The 26,409-nt window shown below is 35.5% G+C and overlaps 1 protein-coding gene across 5 annotated transcripts; it reads left to right on the top strand.

The window, feature by feature from the left end:
• The first annotated feature begins 779 nt into the window (after positions 1–779).
• Positions 780–26,409, top strand: LOC132287078 (kinesin-like protein KIN-4A). Of its 5 annotated transcripts, none has more exons than XM_059789561.1 (26): positions 780–1,263; positions 5,257–5,403; positions 5,505–5,654; positions 5,854–6,107; positions 7,942–8,129; positions 8,222–8,346; positions 9,130–9,166; positions 11,178–11,269; positions 11,419–11,529; positions 12,081–12,194; positions 12,343–12,436; positions 12,588–12,700; positions 14,292–14,390; positions 14,476–14,589; positions 14,769–14,885; positions 14,990–15,070; positions 17,720–17,794; positions 21,403–21,496; positions 21,571–21,602; positions 22,058–22,155; positions 22,250–22,348; positions 22,510–22,692; positions 24,014–24,176; positions 24,567–24,725; positions 24,793–25,100; positions 25,444–26,409. In XM_059789561.1, the coding sequence occupies exons 1-25, from the start codon at positions 1,144–1,146 to the stop codon at positions 25,000–25,002; spliced, it is 3,069 nt and encodes a 1,022-aa protein (XP_059645544.1). In that variant the 5' UTR covers positions 780–1,143; the 3' UTR covers positions 25,003–25,100; positions 25,444–26,409. The 5 variants fall into 5 exon arrangements, with proteins under 5 accessions (XP_059645544.1, XP_059645541.1, XP_059645543.1 ...); XM_059789558.1 differs by having other exon boundaries at positions 781–1,263; positions 17,723–17,794; positions 22,510–22,722; XM_059789560.1 differs by having other exon boundaries at positions 781–1,263; positions 22,510–22,722; positions 24,805–25,100.

Raw genomic sequence — 26,409 nt, 5'->3', positions numbered from 1 at the left:
GAGACAAGTGAGGCTGACATTTTTCTTTCTAAAAAAGGAAAAAAATAAAAAAAAAGTGCATTTTTTCTTATGTAAACATGTAATTAAATGGATATATTATCTTTTTATTATTCACGATTCCTTAATAGGGTATTAATTACATTCACATAGGCGAAAAATCAGGAGGAATCATGTAGTTAGTTATTTTGATAGATAAGTATCTCCGTGATGGGAATGAATGTGGAATAAAATGAAAAATGACATTTTTCATTATTTTTTTTTTTCGGCTTATTATCATTTCTACTAATTACTTTGCTAAATTCCGATTGTTTTGGAGAATGTATCTTGACCTTTTCTTTTTTATTTTTCTTTCTAATTTTAAATAGAAATTAAAAGTTTTTGAGATGATTTTCATTTTCGAAAATTTCTCACAAGACCACAGTGAAACTCTCTGGACCAAGTTTTAGTCATTTATATTTTATATATTTTTCCTACTACTATTTGTGATTTATTTTTTATAATTATTTTTAGAACTTTTTAACAAGCATATTATTCACCATGAATAAATGCTTTATAATTCATTTACAGAAAAGTATTTTTTATTTTACGTGTGTGGTTAAAGCTTTGAAAATAATTGCAGGTAAATTATTATATGATAAGTGAATAAATCTGAAAAAATATAAATGTACATATATTGTTTTTCCATATATAGTTTTCTTGATTTAATGGTGTACACGTGTTAAAAATTGGAGGGAAAGCAGAGTTGAGTGGAGCGTTACAGAAAGGGCAATCTTGGAAAGAAAAATATCCGAAGCCTTTCATCACCCCCATCGCCATGGCTTCGGACTTGTGAGAATGCAGTAGCGAAGAGCGAGGAAAGGGACAAGTGCAGTTTCTTCCTCTCTCTCTATATGTATATATTATATATATATTTCTCTGTCTACAGTTTTAAAATCATCTCCCTCTCCCTTCCTTTGCTGCATCACTTTCTTCTCTGAAATCCTCGATTACCTGACAACGGGAGTGATTTTCAAAATAAAAAAAATAAAAAAATACTAATCTCGCTCAATCTTTATATATATATATATATATGAATATTGATACATTCAAACACATCATATATTTCATCTTTATATCTCCGTTTTCTCTCTCTACCTGTTAACTATGGAAGTATCATCCGAGGATTGCTCCGTCAAGGTTGCAGTGCACATCCGTCCACTCATCGGTGACGAGCGGTTCCAAGGAGGTAAAGAATGCGTAACCGTCGTAGCTGGAAAGCCTCAGGTACTATTACAGTCTCATTACATATTTGAAACTCACAATTTGTATTTGCTCTGAAACTGGATGCTTGTGGTTTTGGACATGACTCTAATTTTCTTTCACTGTTTTTGACAATCTTTTGGTTATTTGTTCAATATATATTTTCCTCCAAAATTTTTTGTTTCTTGAATTGTAATCAAGTGGAATCTCTGTTTGTCTCTCTCTCACACACACACATATGAAAGCCAATCTATGTTGTGCAGCGCTTGCCTCTTTTGTCCCTTCAATGGCCTTAAAACTCTCTCTCTACGTGATACATTACAGCTGCCTGAAATTTACATTTTTATAGTCATTGGCTATATTTGCTATTGGGAAAAGATTGATGCAAGACCATTCTTAGGTTATATGCTTTTATTCAGAATAAAATAATTTTGTGATACCTGGGCTATGAAGCCGTTGCTTTATTGATGTGTTTATTCTGTTATTTAAGATTCTGTTTCTAAGACACATTTTTATTTAATTTTATGAAATTAACTTCAGCTGCAATTTTCTAACCCATTTTTGATTTTATGAAATTAACATTCACTTGCTTCTGTCCAGCAAATTTCTAACCCATTTGTGAAGTAGTAGCCATGCAAAGTTTCTAGATTACTGGTTCATTTTGAATACCTCTATAGGGCCTTAATAGAAAACTAAAGAGTAACGTTTGCATGATGTGATTTAATCATTATGAACAAATCAAAAACCTTTGTAGGCAGTGCCAATCATTAGTTTCTGACTATGGGGTGAAATCGACACAATAGTACAATACGCTTAACTGCTTGAATTTGAGAAAATTCTCACTCTATTGTCACAAACTTAGGATTAATGGGAAAAAAAAGAAATAAATCGAACCGAGCATTTGTGTTTCAACCTTCTAGTTCATATTTAATTAATAATTATCTAATATCACATATACATGTGCTTCTTTCATTAAAATGAACCACCTTGTATCAAAATGCAGTCATTGATTCTCTTGGGAGGCCACTAAGGTGGAGATCGAAGTTTAACTTAACAGAGAGAGAGGGGGAGAGAGTTCCAATTAAAGCCACTACGGACTCCTCAGGGTCTTCATTAAATAAATGAAATATATTTTGAAGTCAGTTGAATGTTAAGGTCTTTCCAAAGGCTCATGCAAGGTCCAGTCCAGGATTCTCTACACTACCAAGTATAGAATGGGGGCTTATTGCAGTTGCGGAGGAAAGGGCGATGCTTATGTCGATATGGCAATCGGGTCTTGTTGTTAATGCCCACCATTGCCTCTAAACAATAGAAAGTCTCCATGTGCACTAGGGCTGTCTAGTCAGGGAAGTAGGGGGAGGTATTTCAGTTTCAGGATTGGCAATTTTGGCTACGGGTGGCTGAAGTTACAAGCTTCCCCCCCAAACACACAAGCTTCCCCCCCAAACACACAAGCTTCACTTCTATGAATGGCATGTCTCCACGTGTTGAAGAGCGGTCCCAATGGTGATGACTTTGGTGCTGTTTGATAACTCAATCTAGTATTTTTCGGAATAAATTAAGTGAAGGTACACTCGACACTACAAATTCAAAGCCGCATTGGAAAATTATTTTATAATTAGCACTTAAAATTCAGTTCTTAAAAATTTAAGTTTAATCAAACTACACCTTTGTATGGTCAATGTGGCCTATCTACACGGTTTCTATGTCATTTGCGAGTTGAGTAGTCTCTTCCTTTCTTAGAGTCAGGCTTGGTGAAATGGACCTTAGAAGGTCACATTGAATATTCTGTCTCTATCACCAAGCTATGAACACCTTCGGCTCCCAAATCCCAATAGGCTGTTCGTATCTGCCTACTTTGAAGAGTGCCATAACGAGTCAGTCATGTGTCCTTGGACTGTTCAATATGCCAATATCTGCATGCCTTGAGGTTTGATTGTGACGAGTTAGCCGTGTATCAAGCAGTATATGTCCCCTTACGCTTGCTTCTGAGTTCTGACGTAGGCCATGTACAACATACATCAGGATGCGATTCCATAGTCTTTGAAATTGCAGGGCTGAGGACTTATTTGTGGGAAGAAGCCCTCCGAACATAAAACCTGACTACAACTCTATGTAAGGCTTATTTTGGGCAAAAAGTTCTTGTATTAAGTGGGGAAAAAAGTTATTGTATTAAGTATAACTAGGGGATCCCATTGGAGAGAGTGTACAGTGCACATGGAGAACCATAATGAGGTCCATCTGCAATCAGACCTGTGTCTGAGAAACTGAGTGTTTCCTTGAGAAGATAACTTCAACAAGAGCCTCCTTGAGCAGGTTACTTTGACGGCCATGGCGTCAAGTTATCAGGTATACCGAACCGTGACAACTTAGCATGCAACTTGACTGATAGTCACTTGTTAATAATTAAGATGTAAATGAGTAAACATTGAAGGTTTTCTTTTACTAATACTAGAATTCTTATTTCAATCTACTAATTTAGAGACATACGACTTCGTGCATTTGGGTATGCTACTGGCATGGCACCATTTGTTCAAAAGTCACTTGTCAATCACATGCCTCGTATAAACAGTACATAACTAATATGTCACCTTATCTTTTAAGCAGTGTTTTCTATGATATCAATATCCAATGAGACGGTAACTTCGGATAGGAAGGGCGATCATGGTGAATCTTATGAAGATGGTATTTCGGTTGTATAAAGCCAGCCCTTGTTTGTTGATGAGGAAGATCTTACCTAGGATGAGATTGAGGATCTTAGAAACAATGATGAAAAGAAATTGACACTTGGTGGGAGCCGAAACAGACTGATATGATTAGGTGGCTTAATGCTGCAGTGAGATTGTTAGATTTGAGAATGGTGCACTCTGAGTTCTTCTTTGAGCAAGGTGATTGGTGAGACAATGTAAGACGATAAATTATACAGTGACATGTTGCAGCTGCTGTTAGGTGATAGTGGATTTGAAGTTATTCTAAATTCCAATTGACATAGGGAGAGAGAGAAAGAGAGAAAGGGGAGAAGAGGAAAAAAAGAAAAGAGAACAGCGTAAAGAGGCAGAGAGAAAAAGAAGAGATTGTAAAGAGAATCTATAATTTTATTAAATCTCCAAAATAATACTGACTCTTTGCATTTCACAAAGGCCTTGCCTGCATAGGCAAACCAAAGCAAATTAAGTAGCAAGACTTGAATAACAAAGTCAAGCATAAGATAAATATCAAATAATAAAGTCCCTAAAAATAAATAAAAACAAAAATAACTACTAAAATCTATTCCTAGAATCCTTCCACCTACTCCTAGCATTGGTGCAGATCGTGCATGGCACGTGTACCATCCTGATTTCCATCACCTTCCCTACTTTTATCTCTCTCTCTCTCTCTCTCTCTCTCATTCACTCACTCTTGATTGCTGCTCTCATTGAGTGACTAATTCCTCATATTGACCTGTTTCTGTTGCTATTCATCAAATAACCTGGTATGGACAGGTGTTTTGGAGATTTCGATTTAAATTCCATTTCAACATTTAAACTGGCCTATTGAAAATTTAGAATCTGAATGATCATTTCATTCCTACGTTATTCCATGTATTTAACATTTTAACCAAACGACGGAATAGGAATGACCATTCCATTCATGAATCATTGTCATTCTATACTCTATTCTTTATTCATTTTCTTGCATACTAACACAACGTAATATCTAAAGGGCTATGGAACAAACTAAGGAAAAAGTTAAAAAGGCAATTTACACGATAGATGCCCTTTGTTCGATGGAAGCAGCATGACAAGATCTTGTAGGTTATAGCAATTACTTGGTATGAAGCTTGGATGATAATGCTGGTGCTGATATAATATGACGGGCTATCTGCTATATAGGTTCTTATAGTCGTAATGTCTGTCATAACTTAATGTGATCAAACCGAATAATTTGGGGTTCAGGTGAAAGTATGTTTCTTATCTTTTAGTTCATGCTTCATTTTGTTTACCGCCATAGTTAGTGAAGATTGATATTGTGGTGTAGGTACAACTTGGTGCACATTCTTTTACATTTGATCATGTCTATGGAGGAGGTGGTTCTTCATCAACTGTCATGTTTGAGGAATGCATTGGTCCGCTTGTTGATGGTTTGTTTCAAGGGTACAATGGTACTGTTCTGGCATATGGTCAGGTAAAGTCTACTGCCTTGTTAAAGAAACTGTTTTAAGCAATAAAACAATCTAAAATCTACCAATGCACTAGCAAATGATTGATAATTTAAATGTGCTGCAGACAGGATCGGGCAAAACCTACACCATGGGGACTGGTTTCAAAGATGGTTGCCAGACAGGACTGATTCCTCAAGTTATGAATGCACTGTTCAACAAGATTGAAACTTTGAAGCATCAAACTGATATTCAGTTGCATGTTTCTTTCATTGAGGTGCGTTAAGTATTTGATTTCTTGTTCCTAATTTATATCTAGATATGCTTCATAATATAATAACGAGGATTCTACTAATGTTACTGTTCTATTTGGAGACTTCAGATATCTCTAGTTATCTGTTTCTTATTTTTGACCATATATTCATCAATTTCTTGTAACCATAGTGGGGTACTAATCAGAGGGTTATAATTTGAAGATTTTAAAAGAAGAAGTGAGGGATTTACTGGATTCAACATCTGTTAGAAAATCAGAGAGCGCTATTGGACATGGTGCGAAAGTTACTGCCCTGGGGAGGACGCCAGTTCAAATTCGTGAGACATCAAATGGAGATATAACACTAGCAGGATTAAATGAAGTTGGTGTCAGCACCTTAAAAGATATGGCGGCTTGCCTGGAGCAAGGTTCATTGAGCAGGGCAACAGGGAGCACAAATATGAATTGCCAGTCTAGGTGAACTCTGCATCATGCATTTTGTCTTTATTCGTTGTTATGAATTTTATAATGTCAAACGAGGCTGTTTGACTCTTGGCGCAACGGTAAGGTTGCTCCATTGTGTCCTGGAGGTCACGGGTTCGGAACAAGGAAATAGCCTCCCCGCATGCGGAGGTAAGGTTGTGTACATCTGACTCTCTCCAGACTCCGCAATGGCGGGAGCCTCTTGCACTGGGTTTGCCATTTTTTTTACTAATCAACCCAGTATTGGGTTTATAAAAACTGAAGTTCTTGCTCTGTACAGTTAAATAACATTCTTTTACATGTGGACTTCATTGGTGCTTTCACTGTGCATTAAAATAAATTCTTTTGTGGTTGAGAACTACATTGTCATGGACCTGTGTCTTGTATGTTTGATTGTTGAAAATATTGTCACATAATGACTTTCCAAGAGGAGAAAAAACTCAAAACTGCGTAAATGAGGGGTAAACACCTTAAACTACTGGGTGAGATAAGTTTTTAATACTTAGTGCTGCTCTAGCTTTTGCTATCCAGAAGTTAATGGATGTGACAATTAAATATGCAAATTCTAGCATACTCCATATGCGTCCATTCTGCTAAATCAGTAGAGCCAAAGGCATAGGTAGTACTAAGTTAACTCTGATTGCAGCGAACCTTGTATGGCATATAACTACTTTCCGCTTTCTACCATACAATTTACCCTGACTTTCTTCCTCTTCCATGTATTAAAAGAAAACTTCTCATGTTAGCATTTAGAGCTGAAGACCTAAATTTTCTGCCGCTGCTACTGCTCATTGTTGCAAATGAAGTAGCTACATATGAAAAATGGTGTATGTAATTCACTTCAAACATTTTCTGTAATGTTTTTTTTATAGCTTTAAACCTTTATTTCCATTTTTGTTTTCTGTTTCATTCTTGAATTTCTACTGTAGAATATACCCTACAACTTGGATCTCGTAGAAAGTATCATTTACATAGAAAAATAAAAAATAAAAAAAAAACTATGAAATGACTGCCCATTAAAATCTTGAGGTTGGTTATCTTTCTTGTTGGACTTAGTCCAAGATATAATAACTCTCTTTCTTTATCCATACCACATAGTTGTTACTAAGGTGTGATTCCTTTACCCTTTTTGAGATGTTAGGAAATTGAGTCATGTGTTGGTAAATTCCTCATCAAAATATACTTATACAAAGTGTTAAAGTGTTGTTGAGTTGATCAATAACATCAGTTGGAGACATGTCAGACACAACATGCAAGAATATAGGTTACAAGTAAATGAACTTGGATTGACCTTAGGTTAGCCTACTTTATTTATGGTTTGGGGCTTAACATGTTTTGAAAAAGTTTTAAAGAATTGATTTTTCAAAATTAAGCTAAAAATTTGTTTTTGTGAAAAATGAAGTCAAAACCTCATATCAGTAACACCTCGATTGATCCATCGATGAAGGTTCGAGGTTAGTACGGTAGGGTTTGATTGATACTTCGATCGATCGACACATTAAATCCTACTGCGAACGTAAGTCTAGGAAACTAGTGTTTTAATTGGTTTTAAAGATCCAAACCGTGATAACTCTCTTGTTGACTATAAAACTCTCACAAATGATCTATATAGGTTACACAAGAGAGTTTATCATGTGAAAGATCTCCCTCTCAATCTAATGCTTGGATCTTTCGATTGATGATCATGTGTTTCAATCTGACCTTGGTTCGATTGATAACCTATATGATTCCTAGATTCATATGCCATAAAAGAGTATTGCATGGTTATGACTTATTTGTGAATCTCCTTTATCTAATTGCATGTGGTTCCTTTTGCATGTTTGTATAGTCGGTCGCACGCCGTTTTCACAATCACTTTGGAACAGATGCGTAAACTCAATCCTGTTTTCGGTGGCAAGATCAGTGCAGATGAGGACATGGCTGAAGAGTTACTATCTGCAAAACTCCACCTTGTAGATCTTGCTGGATCTGAAAGAGCAAAAAGAACAGGTTCTGACGGTCTTCGCTTTAAAGAAGGTTGGTTTTACTGTTTATCTGACGATGTATTCCAATATCCCAACAACAATAATAAAAGTTATTTTTCCTTTTTTCCCTCCTTCACTGAACAGGCATTCACATTAATAAGGGTCTTCTTGCACTTGGTAATGTCATCAGTGCACTAGGGGATGAGAAAAAACGGAAAGGGGGTGTGCATATTCCTTATCGAGACAGCAAACTTACTCGGATATTGCAGGTTCATAACAACTTGATCCGTAAAATATTTTGTAGATATGTAATTGTTCAAAAGTATTTGACTTATGGAGTAAAATCTGATTTGCTGTTTATGGCTTGGGAAAGTGATGTCCTGATATCGGTTTAAAAAAATTTGAAAGAAACCTTTGCTTTCTTTGCTGATCGATCATATCATACAATGCAGCAATGTATTTACATTACGTTTTTCAACAAATGAAAATGAAAATGAAAAGAAACCTCTGGTTTTTTGGCTGATCGATCACATCACACAAGCAGCAATGTATTTGCATTATGTTTTTCAGCAAATGAATATGAGTACTTGTTTTACAAGTTAAATTATCCATTCAACTTATAGAACAGAAAATTAACTGAAGAGTTTATTCTTTAGCCCTATTATTTGGCATAATTAATGTTCACACACTAACTTTGCTAATTTTCAAAGATAAAGCTGTAAGCTAATATTCATCTCTTTATTTCTCCGGCTTTGTGTGTCTGCCTGCATGGTTGCTTGCATGTTTATGGGCATGCCTTTTTGGGTTCATTGTATAACTAGTTATCAATGCCAAGGTTAAGTAATCAATGTAATCAATAAGTTCTGATAGAAATATGTCAAGGCTGGTTGATAGTGGTGTTTGACCTTGTCTTTCGAAACTTGGTCATTAGGTTTTTGCCACTTAATGGTTACAGAAATTGTTTAAATTAGAAAGGAAGCATTTGTATTTAGTTTTTATTTTTCTTCTTATTATAATTTTGCCGAACTAAGTTTACTTATGCATTTTGGCAGGATTCACTAGGAGGAAACAGCAGAACTGTTATGATAGGTAGAATCCTGACATTCCAATTTTTCTTGAGCCATCTTTTAACTGTCAAATGCTTTAGAATACATAACTAAAAAAAGAAAAAAAAAATTGTCAAATGCTTTAGATGGGAAGTAATTATGCTCATGGCTTCATATGGTGCCATTTGATGCCTTGTTGAACAATCATGTGAACTGACTTATTTGTTCACTGGCCTTGTTCGTTTCAATTGAAGTTATCTTCTGAGACAATTTCCATGCTTTAATTCTTACTTCTGTTAACAATCATAATTTAAGGTATACATGCTGGCGGTTAACTTGCTTCAAAGTTTTTTGGAAAAATTACAGAGACTTTTGGAGACATATTTACACTGACATGTTGTAGAAAATGTGTTGTTTTTTCCACTCTAAAATAGACTTTTAAAATTTAATATCATGACTTGGCAAATCACTGTGCAGAAATTTTGCATGCCCCTTCTGTCCTCTCTGCATTTGCACTAGTGCATAATTTTTATTCACAAAAATATGCACCGTAGCAAAATTTATTTTAGTACATCAGTTACGCACAAATGTGTAATGTTATGCACTGGTGCATAATTATATACACAAATTATGCACCATTGTGTAATTTTATGCATATGGTACATCTATATACCTCTTATAGTGCACATGTACCAAACTCACTCAAGACATTTGCCTTGAAGGGAAAATAAGGAAAATTAAAGCACGAGCAAAAGAAAGAAAGAGAACCTACTTTCTGCTGATTAATTGAGGAGAGGTGGAGGGATCTAAATACTGCATGATATATGGATGGCACTAATATATTATTGAAACTTGTCAGATTGGCCATCTTACTTGAAGAAAGGCATTGTTGTATTGCACATAAACTATCTTTTCGCAGTTGTGGACGCAATAAAATTTCTTGTTAAAAATCAGTGTTTTTATAAAATATAGATGGACTGTGTTACATGGACTCTTCAAAATTGCTTGAAGTTCCTGTGTTGAACATACACTTGGACATATGAATGCGATAGGTTCGAACACATATGGTTGGACATGCACCTAACAAGTTTTCCCAATAATTCACATCTATTATATATTTTGTAAATAACACTCTTTTCTTATATTCTTCTTGCTCCAAAGCAAGTGAAAATATTATTTTACTCTAGAAAATGAAAGATTTAAATAATAAGAGTGTCTAGCCATGTCCCGTTGTCCTTGGATTTGGGAATTGGATAAATTCAAAGTTTAGACACACACCAACACCTGACACATGTAGTCGAGTCCATATAGCATAATTCGTGGATGACTGCTAACAAAGCGTTTATATGAGTACTTTAATTGATAGTACTGAATCTCACCTCACATATTGGAGGTTGGGATTTTGAATCCCTTTGGGGCCACCCCGAGGGAATTTTCCGGTAATTGCCCGATGCATGTGGAACAGAGGGACTGCCTGTACTGATGGTGGATTATGGGGTTCTCTAAGAGGCCCGGCACCACCATAGTCGAAAAAATAAAAATAAAAAATTTGATGGCACTGTGATATTAGTAGGCACATTCCCCTTATTGAAGACTTACTTATGTTCGCTGTTCAGACATGGAATTAAGATGAGCCTTCAGCATGTTTGGGATTTCTCGAGTGTTTAATCTGGCTAATTTATCATTTGCAGGGGCACTTATATATAGTTCTTATTTCTTTTTTAAATATTGTAGTGAGTTCCTAATCATTCTAAAAGGACAATTTGGTGCAATTTTTCTTTTCCTAAATAATTTGGTGCAATATTAATTCAAACATATATCACATTACTCGAGTCCAATTTATAATACATATATGTGTGTTATATATTGCATAATTTTAGTGTTATGGTGTTTTGCTTTGTTTTTACATTTTTTTGGTTTTTATGGAAGTTGGCATCATTTCTTTGGAGAGGCTAGTGATAATGTTGAAATATTTTGAGTTGCATGTGTTCCCTTGATTAATGTTGGTAACTTGCTCATGCTTCTCTCGTTGATTCTGAACATCTTCCTTCCAGCTTGCATCAGCCCTGCTGATATCAATGCTGAAGAAACCCTTAACACTCTCAAATATGCTAATCGTGCTCGCAACATTCAGAATAAGCCCATTGTAAGTTATTTTCGATAATCCTTATTATTGCTGTTTTATATGTTTTTTCTATTCCACTACAGTGTATATGGATAAGGAGATCCTTGTTTCAAGTTCCATATATGTCTAAAAGAGAAGCCCTTTTTTTAATTTCTTTTTGTGTTGTACAGGTTAACAGAGATTTCATATCCAATGAGATGCAAAAGATGCACCAGCAGTTAGAGTACTTGCAGACAGAACTTAGTGCTCGTAAGAGAGGAGCTTTTTCTAATGAACTGCTGGTATATGATTTCTAGAGAACTCTTTTTATTTAGACGCAGTTATTTTATATATATATATATATTTATTTATACACACACACACACATGCATATGGACATATGTATACACAAAGAATATAGCTTGGTTAACTGTCTGTGGTTGGAAATTCTAAAAAAAAGGCACCCAGTTCACAATGTTGGTCTCACCTACATGGGGTGTTGGGAGGGAAATCAGACTTGTGTCCTCATGATTGCCGGCACAAGTTTTTACAATTGCACCAAGCAGTGGCTCCTATGTTTTTAGGAGGATATATTACACTCATTTCACTGAAAACTCTGTGAATGACTAATTGAGGATGGGAAAACCGCCAATAGATGAGGCCCTTAGATTTTAACCTCAATCTCTTTTATTGTTTCCACAACTTTAATTTGCCTATCATCGCCTTTCTTGCTGAAAGGCTGTCATGCCTTGTTTCTCCATAGTAAACATCGACACTCACACGTTCTATCTGGGTTGAATTTGAAAATTTAATATATGGCATACTTATTATTATTATTATTTTAATTCTATAGGTTCTCAAGGAAAGGATCGGTTGTCTTGAAGCTACTAATGAGGACCTTTGTCGAGAACTTCATGAATATCGGAGCAGATGTGCTATTGTGGAGCATTGTGAAACAGATTCTCTAGTATGTTAATGTAAACTCTTCTTCGTCTTCCGTTTTATCTTTTTAAAGTTTAAGCCCCCCCCTCCCCAACCCAAAAAAAATTAATGACAATAAATTGCAATGTTGACCTTTCTCCTTGACTATTCTTATATGACACTTTCCATCTCAGGAAGGCCAAGCCTGTTTTGTGAAAAGAGATGGACTTAAGAGGGGCTTGCAGAGTGTGGATTCATCTAGTTATCCAGTAGGAGAAATGACAACAGGTAAGCCATTTCAATAGTTGTATGAATAGGATCATTTCAGAAGAAATGAGTCTGGAAATAGGACGCAATAGGCTACAGGATGATATTTGTGACTGAGTTGTGCTTTTCCAGTCTGATATTTATATTTAAAACAAAATTGCTGTAATTGCAGGTAAAAATTACCAGGAAATCAATGAGGTGACGAAAGAGTGGGAGCACACTTTGCTTTGGAGTACCATGGACAAAGAGTTGAATGAATTAAATAGACGTTTAAAGCAAAAAGAGGTTTCATTAATTGGCCTTATTTTAAATTCTCTTGTTTACATTAAAAACGATTCACACTTAAAAGGATAAGATATTTCAATACTACTAGTATGCCTGTTATGTGACCAAAATAGATGACTTATCTCACTAATTTTTTTCTTTTAAAATTTAATGACTCGCAGAATGGATTTTTCTGAAACTAATAACTACTTTGTAATGTCAACTATCACAAAGTCGGTCTTTCTGTAAAACCATTCCCCATTTTCATTGACATTCCCTCTCGAGAGATACAAGCCAAGACATAAGTATAGTGCTTGGAGTTCTATTCCAAAAAGTAATTCCTTTTGCAGCTTCAGACATTTACATTGATTTGCCACTTTATGGTACTTTATCTCTCTCTATCTACTCTTAGCTTCTCTTTTTGAGGAAGGATCTTTCTTTGTTCTCCCCTATATATCCCTTTAATTATGTTATTGTGTCTTGCCAATATATATAAATGTTCATATAAAAGGCATTTCCCAAAACTCTGCTGCTGCCTGCTTTTCAAAAAATTAATTCATAATGATGCTCAAGGAATTTATACTGTGCACCTTTTTTTCCCTCCCCTTAAAAATTACCAATGCATGTTAAGCCATAGAATATTCAAATATCATCCCTAGTGTGTCTTCCCCCAACAACAAAAAGTAAAATAAAATAAAATGACAAGCCATATTTGAGCTGTCATCCTTACTTCCATGTACCCTTTATGCATGCATGCACAAGGCACACATGAGTGCATGTATAGACAAACATGCATTTATGCTCATTAGGAGGCTAGGTCAGCAGTCTGGTAGACAGAAACAATGAGGAGCACTGTCAAATGGTTAGCTAAAAACAAAATGTAGATTTTTTAAATTTATAATGTAATGTTAACATGTATGAGTGTGATAATAATCAATTGAACCATTGATCATCTAACACGTTCTTCCCACAGGTTCCATATTAGACGAATTATTTCTGAAATTTTGGAATTTTTTCACCACTGCCATTACATGTTAATTCATTCAAGATTTTATACTAATAATAGTTATATACCGATCTGTTGTTGTATTTCTTATTTCTCTCTTAGGAGTAGCACTCCAGTTCTCCCTCATATACACACACATATATAGTTGGGTGGGTCACTCCCACTTGTTTTTTTTGAATCTTTTTTTGGGGAAATAAAGAGTTGTTAACAAAAAAATGGGGTGTAAAATAGCCTAAGGAATGACAATGATAGAGCTCCAAAAAGGAAACTTCGAAGAGAAATGGACATAGAATAAGTTATTTGAGCTCTGTGGAAATGGAAGTTTGTGGCCTTGAAAAGTTGTCCTATTTCGCTTCTCCATGCACTTACTGAAGCAAATTTCCTGGAGAAACATATTTGCAGAACATTGATACAGCCTGAGCATAATGTTCTGTCTGTTGCTTTTGTTATAATGCTAGAATGTTATTAAACTGTATTCGAACAATTTATTTCAGTTTCTTGTTCACCATTTGGTTTTGAATATTTGACACTTGATTGGAGCTTTGAAATAAGTCCTTATGATATTGCATTGCTATCATTTGAATTAGGCTGTTGACATTTGTGCAGTCTGAGATGAAACATATTGGAGAGACTGACACTGAAGCACTTAAGCAGCACTTCAAGAAGAAAATCATGGAACTTGAGGAAGAGAAAAAAATTGTGCTGGTTAGATAGAAAATTTTGAAATTCCATTGCTATTATTATTTTTTCTGTCCTCCATGCAGAGGATGATGTTCTATGAAAACTACAGCAAGAGAGGGACCATTTGGTAGCTGAAATTTTAAACCTTGCTGCTGTTTCTGAGGGACAAACACAGAAACTGCAAGATACTCATGCTCTGAAATTAAAGGCACTTGAGGCACAGGTGACATTATAGTTCTCCCCCTCACCCATCCTCCCCCCACCCCCCACCCCCCCCCCCCCCCCCCCCCCCCCCCCGGCGGTAAATATGACTATATAGTTTCTCCATTTTTCGTTGTGGTATCTCAAACTTTTGTTCCTATCAGATGTTACATAATATCTGAATTTTATTTTTTAAATTAGATTTTTGATCTTAAAAAGAAACAAGAAAGTCAGCTTCAGCTTTTAAAGCAAAAACAAAGGAGTGATGAAGAGGCGAAACGGCTGCAAGATGAGATACAGAGTATCAAGGCTCAGAAGGTTGGTTCTTGTTTTTGTATTTATACCAAGCTGACATTGTCACACAACTGTTATTTATGATTTGATCTCAGGAGCCATCTAGTAACTTTTCCTTTACTTTGTAGGTTCAATTGCAGCATAAGATAAAACAGGAGGCAGAAAAATTTCGACAATGGAAGACTTCTCGTGAGAAAGAATTGCTGCAGGTACTTCATCTCCTCCATTATTTACATAATCCGGCATTCTTCATATATTTCAAAGGCATGATGATTGGTCTAACTGTAACTGGTTTGCAGGACAATTTTACTCTTGGTTGTAACCTCCTCTAAATTCTTAATTAGAGTATTTCAATCGAGTATCTTGTATAATTAATTTTGTTTCTAAGAGATGTCGAATAATAAGAAAGAAAGGAATTAGCTTTGTTCTTTCTATTTCTGAAATAACTCTCTTAAACTAGCATGCATTTGATGTGAATACTGAAGTAACATTCATCACTAGTGCTCATACAATGTGAACCTTAGGAGTAATTTATTAGGTGATTGTATCTGAAATGATGAGATTCCTTAATATTCGAGAATTTCACATTTCCATTATGTAGTAACTGAAGAAAGAACTCAAAAATATGAATAAAAAGAGAACTAAGAACTGACTTGGACATTATATACAGAGGGCATAATTCATTAGGCCCCTAGAAGTGAAGACTGCAGCAATAGAATGGCCCACTTCCAGGATGTGAGTGGCAAAATGCTTGGCCGTGAATCTATGATGGCTCAACCTACAATGTGGCCATTGGTCTGACAAGTGCATGGTTGAATCTTGAATGTTGGGTTTTGACATATGAAGAATGGTCACAAGCACAAGATATGGAATATGTTTTTCAATATATAAATTCACAGTTCAGACAACAAAAATTGGTTTATAACTCTGCTTGTGTTGTGCCTTATTCAGTTGGTCTTAAACCTGAAAAATGAGTTGTTGGTTTCTAACTTATTCGTTGGATTATAACTCTGACTGTGTCATGCCTAATGCAAAGTTATTCAAATAAAGTTTTAGAAGATGTTTGGGCCATGACTGAGAAATATCATGGTTATATGAGAAAAATCATATCCAAGGGGGTGTTGGTCAGATACATGGTGATAGAGATCACAGGGGAACCTATGTGCCACATGCAGTCTGTACCTATTATCGGCATTGATTCAAAGGAACTATTTTCCAACACTTAGCATAGGCATGACTACATGTTTCATTAAGGTTCTTTGCAGCAATTTTTGACTTCTTTGGTTTGTAGCAGCTATTTTGGACATTAGGATTCTTTGGATTGCCTATATATACATGGGCATATGTATTGGATTGGATACTTTTTGATGAATATTTATTATTGAGATAGAAATACAGAGGCTCTTCATCGCCCCAATGGAGATTTCCTCCCCATGGAGATTTCCTCTCCATCAAAAGATCTTCTATTCCGCTCTTTCCAGAGGCTCCACCAAACACAGAGGGGGGTCACCCTCCAGAAATTGTGAACACGCACTCCCACCCTTTGGCCTCTCCAAATATCAATCAAGTCCCTTGAGGTCCGGGGCATAACCCACTGGACGCCAAAAAGACCCAAAATAAGACTCCAGCAGTCATGAGCCACGGGACCATGCAAGAGAAGGTGATCCATAGACTCTCCGTCATTCATACACAGACAATGACTTATTTCTCTTTTATGGTGATTGCTCGAGTGCTTTCTTTTGCCATTGAGGGGTCCAATTTTTTATTTTCAAGGTTGTCGATTAAACAAGAAGATGGTGGTAACCTTTGTGCTATTTTAGGTTATCATTAAATTAGAAAGAAAGCTGAGGTGATTTTGTAGGCCCCTCTGAAGATTCTCTTCTCAACTAGAAGTTTGTGTGACATCCTCGTTTTTGTGTAAGGCTTAAGTCTCAATTTTGTTGACAACTTGACCTTGTTAACATTGAAAGAGAACCAAACATGTCACCAATCAGCCACATAAAACTTGTTAACAACCATCTACTCCAAAAGCTTAAGCTGTTAGAGAGGGTGTAACTTAAATATATATATCCTTCAACAAAACTATAATGTGCTAGATGATACGTGAGTGAGTTATGGCTCATGGTTCTAACTTCTAAACATCGAAATGCTTTTGTTCGGCTCTTGTTGAAACTATTTGAACTTTCAACATTTTAGAAACTGAAGCAGAAGCTGAAGGTAATATCTCAAGCTATACAAAACTTGGATGTTTATCTTTAGGGAAATTTATGGAACTCGCTAGAAGTCATCCAAAATAATTGAATGTCACTACTAGATGCATATTTAAGATGTTAATATATTCTAAAACTTGAAAAAAACAGAAGCCTTGACAATAAAATTCAGATATTCTACTTCTATTTGGTGCAAGTCAATGATTTCTTTATTGTTAAACTTCATTGTGTTACCATGGGGATGGATCTATTAGTGGTAAACTCAACCATTTATTTGTTTTTTAATTATCTATTCTGCCTTCTTCTTCTTAAGGTTTTGTGTTTATAACTGCATCTTAATACACACACACACACACACACACACACACACGTATATATTTTTTACATGACCAAGTGTTTTCCTATATTCCTAAAATTCTTTGAAAAATTTAGTACCATTTCCATTTTTAATATATTGATTAATTGCTTCTCAGGTGAAAATTTGAATTTGAGAGATTTTATTTTTATTGCTTGCTTTTTACTTTTTTCTGTATGGTGCTCATTAAAGTAATACTACTTGCGTGCTAATATAAATTTAACTGTGTTATCAATTATACTTACCAAAGCAAAGATAAGCAAACTGTAGTTTTTATTTTGTTTATGTTCAAGCAGTTAAGAAAGGAGGGCAGGAGAAATGAGTATGAACGGCATAAGCTGCAAGTCGTGAATCAGCGCCAGAAAATGGTACAAGTGCTTCATAAAAGCCTAAGATGTTCAACCTATAACTGGCTATTTTATTTTTCCTTTCTTTCTTCTGTTAAATAAGAATCCATCAATTTGAACAGATAATATAACAAGGGAAAGAAACTTCTCATATATCATCATAGCTCTCCTAGCCTAGACCATCCTTTAACTCAAGAACATGTCTAATATTTGCAATAGCGTCTACCGCCAGTCTGCCCCCAATTGCCTTTCTCTACATGATTTATTTTTACAACTGATATTTCTAAGAAGTTCCCTAATTGTTGATACAATAATCTACAACCTTCATGGAAGATATCTTTACTTATCTGTGGCATCAACAATCAACTCTGAATGGCCTTCAATTTGAACAATCGGCCCTACTATTTAATGTGGTTTGTGACATTAATCATATCGTTAAATTCTCAAGGTAGTGATTCTAGAGATTTGGGAATCATCCTACCCTCATTAGGGAGGTTAACGGGGCTATGCCTCCCAGCCCCATCCCATCCTCAAGTTTAAACATAAATCATATAATGTTTACAGTGATTCCTTTTAAGAATGACAACTGGTCCCTTAGACTTTTGTCTTTAAATATTTAGTAAAATTTATTATCTGTCAATCAAATTTATAGGTATGTTTATCTATTAAATTTTCAGACCTTATACTCAATTCTCTCCTAAATTTAAATGACTAATTCCATTCCAATATATCTCAATATCTTTACATAGAATAACCAAAACAATTATAAATATCTAGTTAAAGTTTTTCTAAAGAAACTTGCATATGGTCCTTAATCAAGCACTACACTATTTTCTAAATGGTTTCTTTATATATGTTTATGGATGTTATGTATAAATATGTACAGTGAACTTTTTGTTTCTGTAAAAGGGGTGGGGTTGATGATAGATTCATTTAGATTTGGATGGCAGAAAATTATAACTATTGGTGTTTCAATTTATTTTGTTTTTCGTATTCTTGTAATTTGAAAATCTAATATTGCTTAAAATGTGTACTTGAGGTGTTAAGGTTCACTTCACGAGTAAAGTATTCGTAGCTATTTTTGTTTCCTTGGTTAAGGAGGGTTTGTAGGTGTGAGTGTAAGTAGCAAAGCCGCTTCATAGATGTTTCCATTCAAGACGTGTCAGACATTGACACTTCTAGCACTCCTAGAAATGTGTGTTACACTTGTGATACGTGTCCAAATATAGAATATGAAATTGATAATTCTTGTGTGTAAGTGTGTAACTCTTCTGATACGTGTCCAAATATAAAAGATAAATTTGATAATTCTGGGTGCTTGGCTGACACTTCTCGGGCTTCCTCAAAACACCTTTTTTTTTTTCAGGAAAAAATTGATCTCGTAGATATGACTGCCACAAGTCAAGTATGGAAAAGAAAGTAAGATGAAAGTAATGTACATAAAAGTGTAAATAAGCTCTGCCTCAGCGAGTATGTTGTTGTTGAACCTTGGGTCGGTAAAGCTGAGGTTGTGTTCAAGCACTGCTCAAGCTCATTTCGGCTGGCTTTGCTCAAACTCATTTCGGCTGGCTTTACTCAAGCTCATCTTGAACACTAAATGACGAACTTGGTTCTGCTCCGCTTGACTCGATATTTGGCAGTTACTGCATAAAGTTCAAGGTCATAATATGGACAGAAAAGGGTACTCTGTCCCAGTTGTATAGAATTATGGACTTTGTAGCCATTACACGAAGTTTTTAGGTTGTTTTAGTCCAAATGGGAAGACAAAATTCATATGAGAGTCTGAATGACCACATTAGAATGACCTTGTCAATTTAATAGATGATTTGCATGTTAGCTGCTGACTTGGAAATTGCTTTTCACATTTTTACTTGACTTTCTATACAAGTAGGAAGTTGTGTTTGCTGGTAAGTTTAAAGTGAGGGGAGTTCTTAGCTCTCAAAGTGTTATGACAAATGCAGCGAACCAAGAACAAATCACGAAACATGACAGAAAAATAAACACGCTACACACAAAGAACACAAAGATTTAGCGTGGTTTGACACATTCAGGAGAGTTACGATGGGTCGACGTGATTGATGTTGACACGACATAAACCATAGATATCTGGATTTCGTGTGTTTCAGGCAAAACTTGATTTACTTAAATGGATCTTTCCATGTTGAGGAATTCTTGGATTGGCTTAATAAAGTTGAGAACTTCTTTGAGTACATTGATATACCTAAACACAAGCAAGTTCCTCTTGTAGCATTCAAGCTTTAAAAAGGCGCTTTTGTTTGGTGGAAACAAAGAGCAACCATAAACAGTAGGGAAAACAACCTGTCCGGATGTGGCACAAGATGAAGTAGTTGCTAAGAGCCAGATTCCTACCAGCACCAAAATTGTAAGCAAGGGAATCGGTCTATTAAGAACTGTACAAGAAGTTCTACAGGTTTAATGCACATTGTAATCTGTCTTGAGTGGGAGAGCCAGCAAGCATTGAAATATATTGCTGGATAGCAGGTGGCGATCCAGGATCAGATTATGATGCCTATGAGAGAAGGACCACCCAAAGCTTCTGAAGTGGAGGGACGGTCTTTTCTTACTAGCGACGAGGCACAGTTCGTGGATGTAGTGAAGGCATTGGATGAGGTTATAGCACTCATTGTTAAGAGCAAAGAGGCGAAAGGAGAGGTACTTGTTTCGGATCCAGTGCGACCTTTGTCAATATCAATAGTTTACCTTAAAAGAGTTGCCAGATGATTTACTACACGAACGGGATAGTCAACATCACAAAGATTTGGTGTCTGATGCAAGTATACCATATTTGCAACATTATTGCATTGAGTCCAGTCGAGAACGAAGAGTTGCAGAGGCAAATTGGGGAGTTCATTCCTATATCGCGTTTCGATGATATATGTTGGATATAGTCATTTGGTTAAAAATCTTTTCGAAGATGGAGTTGAGCGATTATGATCAGATTCATATTAGAATTAAAAGCAAGTGGAAGATTGCTTTCAAAACGGAGGGACATGCCTATATTATTTGCAACTAAACTCGAGGTCTAGTCTTTCTGAAGTGGAGGGGACTGGCGTAGGACATAAATGGTTTAATATATATACATCTATATTATATGTTATATAAGTAGTAATGAAAGGAAAACACTGTTGTCCATACCACAACTGTAAAAGTGTTTCGTGTTTGTTTGTGGAGATATATAACGCGCGCGCGTGTGTGTGATGTGTAGTTGTGGTAAGAAAATAGTGTTAACAGTGAGGATGTGGGAGGTGTGATAATGAAGAATTGAGAAATAAATTTTGTAACTCTTTTGAGTTTGAAGCTTTTGCTTTGTTATTATCTGAGTGCGAGATTATCTTTTAGCTTCTGCTTCGTCATTTGGCATGATGAACGGGCTTAAATGAGGCCACTTGGAAACCCATTGACATCCTACCCATTAAACCTACCTGAAAACTCTTCAACATCCTTCTTCCTCTTTTGTGCAACATGCTACTCAAGCTCTTTTATTTCTTTTTGGGTGTCCTCTTAAAAAAAAAAAAAAAAAAAAAAAAAAAAAAAAAAAAATGAAAAAAAGAAAAAGAAAAAAGAAAAGGGATATGCAGTTGATAATTGGGAGGAGCCTCTTCCTGCAGGTTCTTCAAAGGAAGACTGAAGAGGCTGCAGTAGCTACCAAAAGGCTAAAAGAGTTGTTAGAAGTTCGTAAGACTTCAGCACGTGACAACCTAGGTAAATATATTTTCTCAAAATTTTCTCTCTTACTGTACTTGGACTCAATAATAATATGTTTTTGTCTCTTTCAGTTAAGTTCAACAGAAATACAGCAACTGGACAGGTATGTACTTGGCTTTTCCCCATACTGGATTATGTTAGTCTGAACCACCAAAATGCATTGCAAAACCTGCCTATCCAATTATGGAAGGTCTTGTATTTGGATTGGCTTCCTGAGCCGGATCAACATGAAGCCAAGCCAATTATATTTATAGAAATACATACATACATACATATACATATATATATATATATATATATATATATATATATATATATATATTAATGAAAAGTTCACTATTAATAAAGTCCTAATATGATTGTGTTGGCTGGTTGACTTTGTATTGATGCCGAAGAACAACATGTTGGAGGCTATCAAACCCAGTTATAAACAGCCTGGGCAGTAAATCCAACAGCCCATAGATTTCTAACGTTAATAATTTTTTCAATATTGCTCACATTAATTTATTTTGCTAACTATGTAATTTTAGAATAATTATTAATCTAAATTTCATCTAGAGCAACGACAAAAATTTGCAACGGTGGCTTGGTCATGAGCTAGAAGTAATGGCGAATGTGCATGCTGTTCGTTCAGAATATGAGAAGCAAACTCAATTGTATGTAATTGGTACTGCATTATCGGATTATATTCTTATGGTTCACTAAACTTCTATTTGTTTTACCATCTTAAGTATTAATGTTTTTGTCCAGACGAGCTGCACTAGAGAAAGAGTTAGCCTTGTTGAAACAAGTGGATCAGTTTCCTTTGAACTGTCTTAGATCCCAAAGGAGAAAGAATGAACATTCTAGGTATTTCAGAATTGTTTTACTCATCAAAGTTATCTTTTATCCGTGTTTATATTTCTTGTCTATGGTATAATGGACATGATATAACATACTATATAAATAACTATTTTTGCTTGAATTGAATGATGGTGTTCACTCTACAACTTGTGTTCTCCACTGGTTAGAGTGCCCTCCAAGTCACCAAATGCAAGAATAGCTTCACTCGAACACATGCTGAGAACAACTTCAAATGCCCTTATTGTGATGTCATCACAAGCTTCAGAGGCAGAAGAGCGGGAGCGCAGTTTTACTAGTCATGGACATTGGAACCAGCTACGTTCAATGGGAGATGCAAAAAACTTGTTGCAGTACGTATTCAATGCTGCTGTAGATGCAAGGTGAAACACAGTAAAAAACTAAATGATTTAATCATGACTTCTCTGTTGTTCTGCAATTGGATGTAAAATCACCCCCCTTTTTGTCGTTATCTGGCAATTGAAATCAACTTGAAAACACTCGCTAATATTTTTTAGCTTAATTCAACTAGAAAAGGCAAATGTCGAGTAAGCAAAATGTTAGCAGATATGATAGTCACAATTTATGGAATTACTTACCATTAGTAGAGATTTGATAGCCACGAATAATGGCATAGAATATGCTGTGATTTGATTTAAAAAATATGCCATAGACTATCATATCTGCTAACACAAACTATGGAACAATTGAAGGTAAAAAATATCATGTAAATGAAATATTGGCACTAAAAGGAAGATAAGAGAAATTGACTGGTCAAGGGGTCTTTCCATGGATGATGACGATTTTCTGAAAGAACAGATATGAAGTTCCCTGTTCTTAGAACCTGTCAGTCAATTAATCTTGCTTCCCATATACTAAGTTGGTTATGCATTCTGGAAAAATATTTCCTTGTTAACATGTCTTGTCCCTCAAGCTCATGCTTTAGTAATTAGAGAGGGATAATTAAAGAAACACCCCTTCACAATATCATTACAGTGTGACCCTCACCCTTTTCTACCTATGTAACTGCTGATTTGGTGCATTCCTATCTTTGTACATTTGAAAAAAAAAAAAAAAAAAAAAAAAAAAGGGCTAGTTCAATGCACGAGGCTCCCGCCACTGCGCGGTCAGATTCTTATCCTTGCACATCCTGAGGTAAAATTGGAATTCAGAATGGAAATCTTGTTCACAAAGCTGTAGAGGAGATGAGCAATACAAGGATAAGAAAATTGATCCCGACTGCCATACTTATTATGAACTCTTTCAGGCTTCTTACAGGATATTAAATATGATGCAATGCTAATCCTGGCCATCAGAGTCTTAGAACAGGACTCCTGCTCATTTATTTAAAATTTTGAAAACCATCTTTCCAAACATGAGATCTAGATCTCTCCGTTTGCTTGATTTTTCTGAGTCTTTGCTTGCTGAGTGCCAACCTATGCATTTTTCTGCTATGATCTCTCACCTATCTGAATATTTATGTCACCTTTTATTTTTTATTTTTCTCAATATTCATTATGTCACCTTTTGAACATATGAGAAAACCTTTTCTTTTTAACCCAAAAAAAAAATTTGATCAGCTGTCTGCTGCATCAAAAAACACACTTTTTTGTTATATATGATACAGATTTATTATTTTCTGTGTAAGAGTATCTGTATCATTGGTCTCATTAGGTGCGAGTTGTGGGAAAAGGAAGTGGAAATCAAGGAGATGAATGATCAATTAGGTGAGCTTGTGACCTTGTTGCAACAAAGTGAGGAACAGAGAAAAGAAATTGTGAAGGAACAAAACCTGCGGGAGCAAGCTATTGCCATTGCCTTGACTACATCAGCTTCAGTAAGATTATTGTTCAACAGCTTATGTTTTCTGCAGTAAAATCCATAATAATTTTGTAATCATTCAGAGTTGCATGTTATCAGTGGAACTTGGAAGCTCAACTCTGTAATATAGATCCATATAAACCAAGGATTTGCATATTGAGCTACAACATGCGATCCAAATTTGTGCTTGAAGTACTTAATTGGTGATGGTTTTGTGGACAAATTTCTCCAATTTTATTTCATTGGTCCTCATGTAACTATACAAGTACATAAAAAAAGGTCCAAGGGATTTTGAGATAATTTCTTGAGGCTCAACCATATTCATTTTAGAAAAAGCATTTGGCATTTTGACAAGTACTTTTTCAGTTTTGCGTACTGTTCTGACACTTTTAAATACGTATTACAGGGGAAATCATCAGGTCTGTTAAAGCACTCCGTGGATGATGATGTTAGTGTCCCTGCATCTCCAGTTTCAGTGCCAGCACCTAAGCAACTCAAATACACAGCTGGGATTGATAATGGGTCAGTCAGAGAGTCAGCGGCAATTCCATTCCAAACCCAAAATGTAATTCTCTATCTTGATGGTGCCTTTGTAATGTAATTTCCATGTTTGTTTAATAATATATTAACAGTGGGGTGTGCAGATGGTACCAATGGGGCAGTTGTCAATGATGAAACAGGCTGGGAAACTCTGGAGGTGGAAGAGGAGTCATCATCAATGGCTGTTACAGTACAAATGGAAGTGGCAGAAACCATGGAAACTTTCTGAGTGGATCAAACATAGTGACGAGACACTCATGAAATTGAGACCTCATACACATGCTTTGGCAGATATGATGTGATAATTTCACAATTATAGCATCTTTAATGCTGTATATACATCTTGACTGCTGCATATACGATCCTGTACATATCTGGTGGATGACGCAAATAACTGCAGGTAATATTTTTTTTCTCTAGTTTGTTGTCTGTGAACTTTGACAGCAATTTTATGCTATGCTTGAAAAGTTACTGATTCCATTTTAGGTCGATTACATTTCCTTAAGGCTAGAGCTTAAAAATATAAGACTTTGCTCTTTCACAAAAGGTCTGGTAGTCTGACATTATTTCTGGACATTTCATGAGTTAGTGCTTAAACTTTATAACTTGCAAAATTGATCAAAATTTCATCAATCACACACTTTCTAGAAGGCAAGTGGAGTTCAATTCATGAAATTTGCGGTTTCATAGGAGTTCTCATCCATCAGTGGATGTTACATTTCTTATCTTTTATTTCATCTCAGAGCCGTAATTGGTGGAAGGGGGTGCTACCAATGGCCTTTTTAGCTTTTAGACATGTAGATGGAGTTGTAGTGAGTTCGTTGTGCAGAGTTTGGCTTTGAGTTCGGCTGCCATTATGCGGGCTGGTGGGATCTGAAATGTTGCTGTCATTGTATATATGATGAAACTGACAGAAGTCGCAACTCTTTCCTGCCTATGAGAGAGGTATTTGTCACTATTTGATTCAAATTTTGTGTACAAAGTACTGCAAATTTTTTTTTTTTTTTTTTTTTCTTCTTCCTGATTATGTAATTATTTTCTCATCTGCTTTGGCACAAAAGCAGTGTAAGTTTTGTTTGTACACAATCCATATTCAATTTGGTTGAGGACGTTGAGTTCTCCACCTGGAAATTTTATTTTATTTTTATATTTCGTAATTAAAATTGTCAATATCCTCTTTGGAGGAGTATCCTCCAAACAAAAGTTGGGTTTATTGGAATTCAAACAAAATGGGTTTTGAACCCCAAGGGCTTGGAGTCTTTGGATTCAAACAACTCTTTAGAGAGGGATGTGTGAGTATCAATTAAGATAGAAAAAAACAAAAGAAGATGGGTTTTGAAATTTTGTGCTTACCTAAAAAATAAATTCCCATTTTCAAATTTTGTGCTTATCGAAAAAAAGAAAAAGAAAAAGAAAGATGTGTTTTTAAATTTTGTGTACTGGGTGCCTCTGAAAGTATCATGTATGAGGTAATTAAGACATTTTGCTGAACTTTCCAACACACCTTTAGCAGAATTGCCTCACAAGTTTCGAATTTGCTTGGCCAACTAGAGAGATTGCATGTCCGGTTGAACTTTGGGTGCTCCCTAAGTGCAATTTATATTCGGATATTTTCTCTCACAAATTTTAAAAATAATTTGGAAAAAAGGCCTACATTTTGCTTGTGTAAAAATAAATATATATAAAATATAAAAAAGTAATTTGTAAAA

Source organism: Cornus florida, unplaced genomic scaffold (genome assembly GCF_030987335.1).
Source record: "Cornus florida cultivar Cherokee Brave unplaced genomic scaffold, ASM3098733v1 CherokeeBrave_3.0.0_Hap2_Chr11, whole genome shotgun sequence".
Classification (NCBI taxonomy): domain Eukaryota; kingdom Viridiplantae; phylum Streptophyta; class Magnoliopsida; order Cornales; family Cornaceae; genus Cornus; species Cornus florida.
This window is presented reverse-complemented; position numbering and strand designations above follow the sequence as displayed.

Coding starts and splice junctions, on each gene's coding strand:
- LOC132287078 (XM_059789557.1), top strand. CDS start 1,144: ATGGAAGTATCATCCGAGGATTGCTCCGTCAAGGTTGCAGTGCACATC. Junction 11,530..12,080: donor CTTTTTCTAATGAACTGCTG/GTATATGATTTC, acceptor TTAATTCTATAG/GTTCTCAAGGAAAGGATCGG. Junction 24,177..24,566: donor CCTTGACTACATCAGCTTCA/GTAAGATTATTG, acceptor TACGTATTACAG/GGGAAATCATCAGGTCTGTT.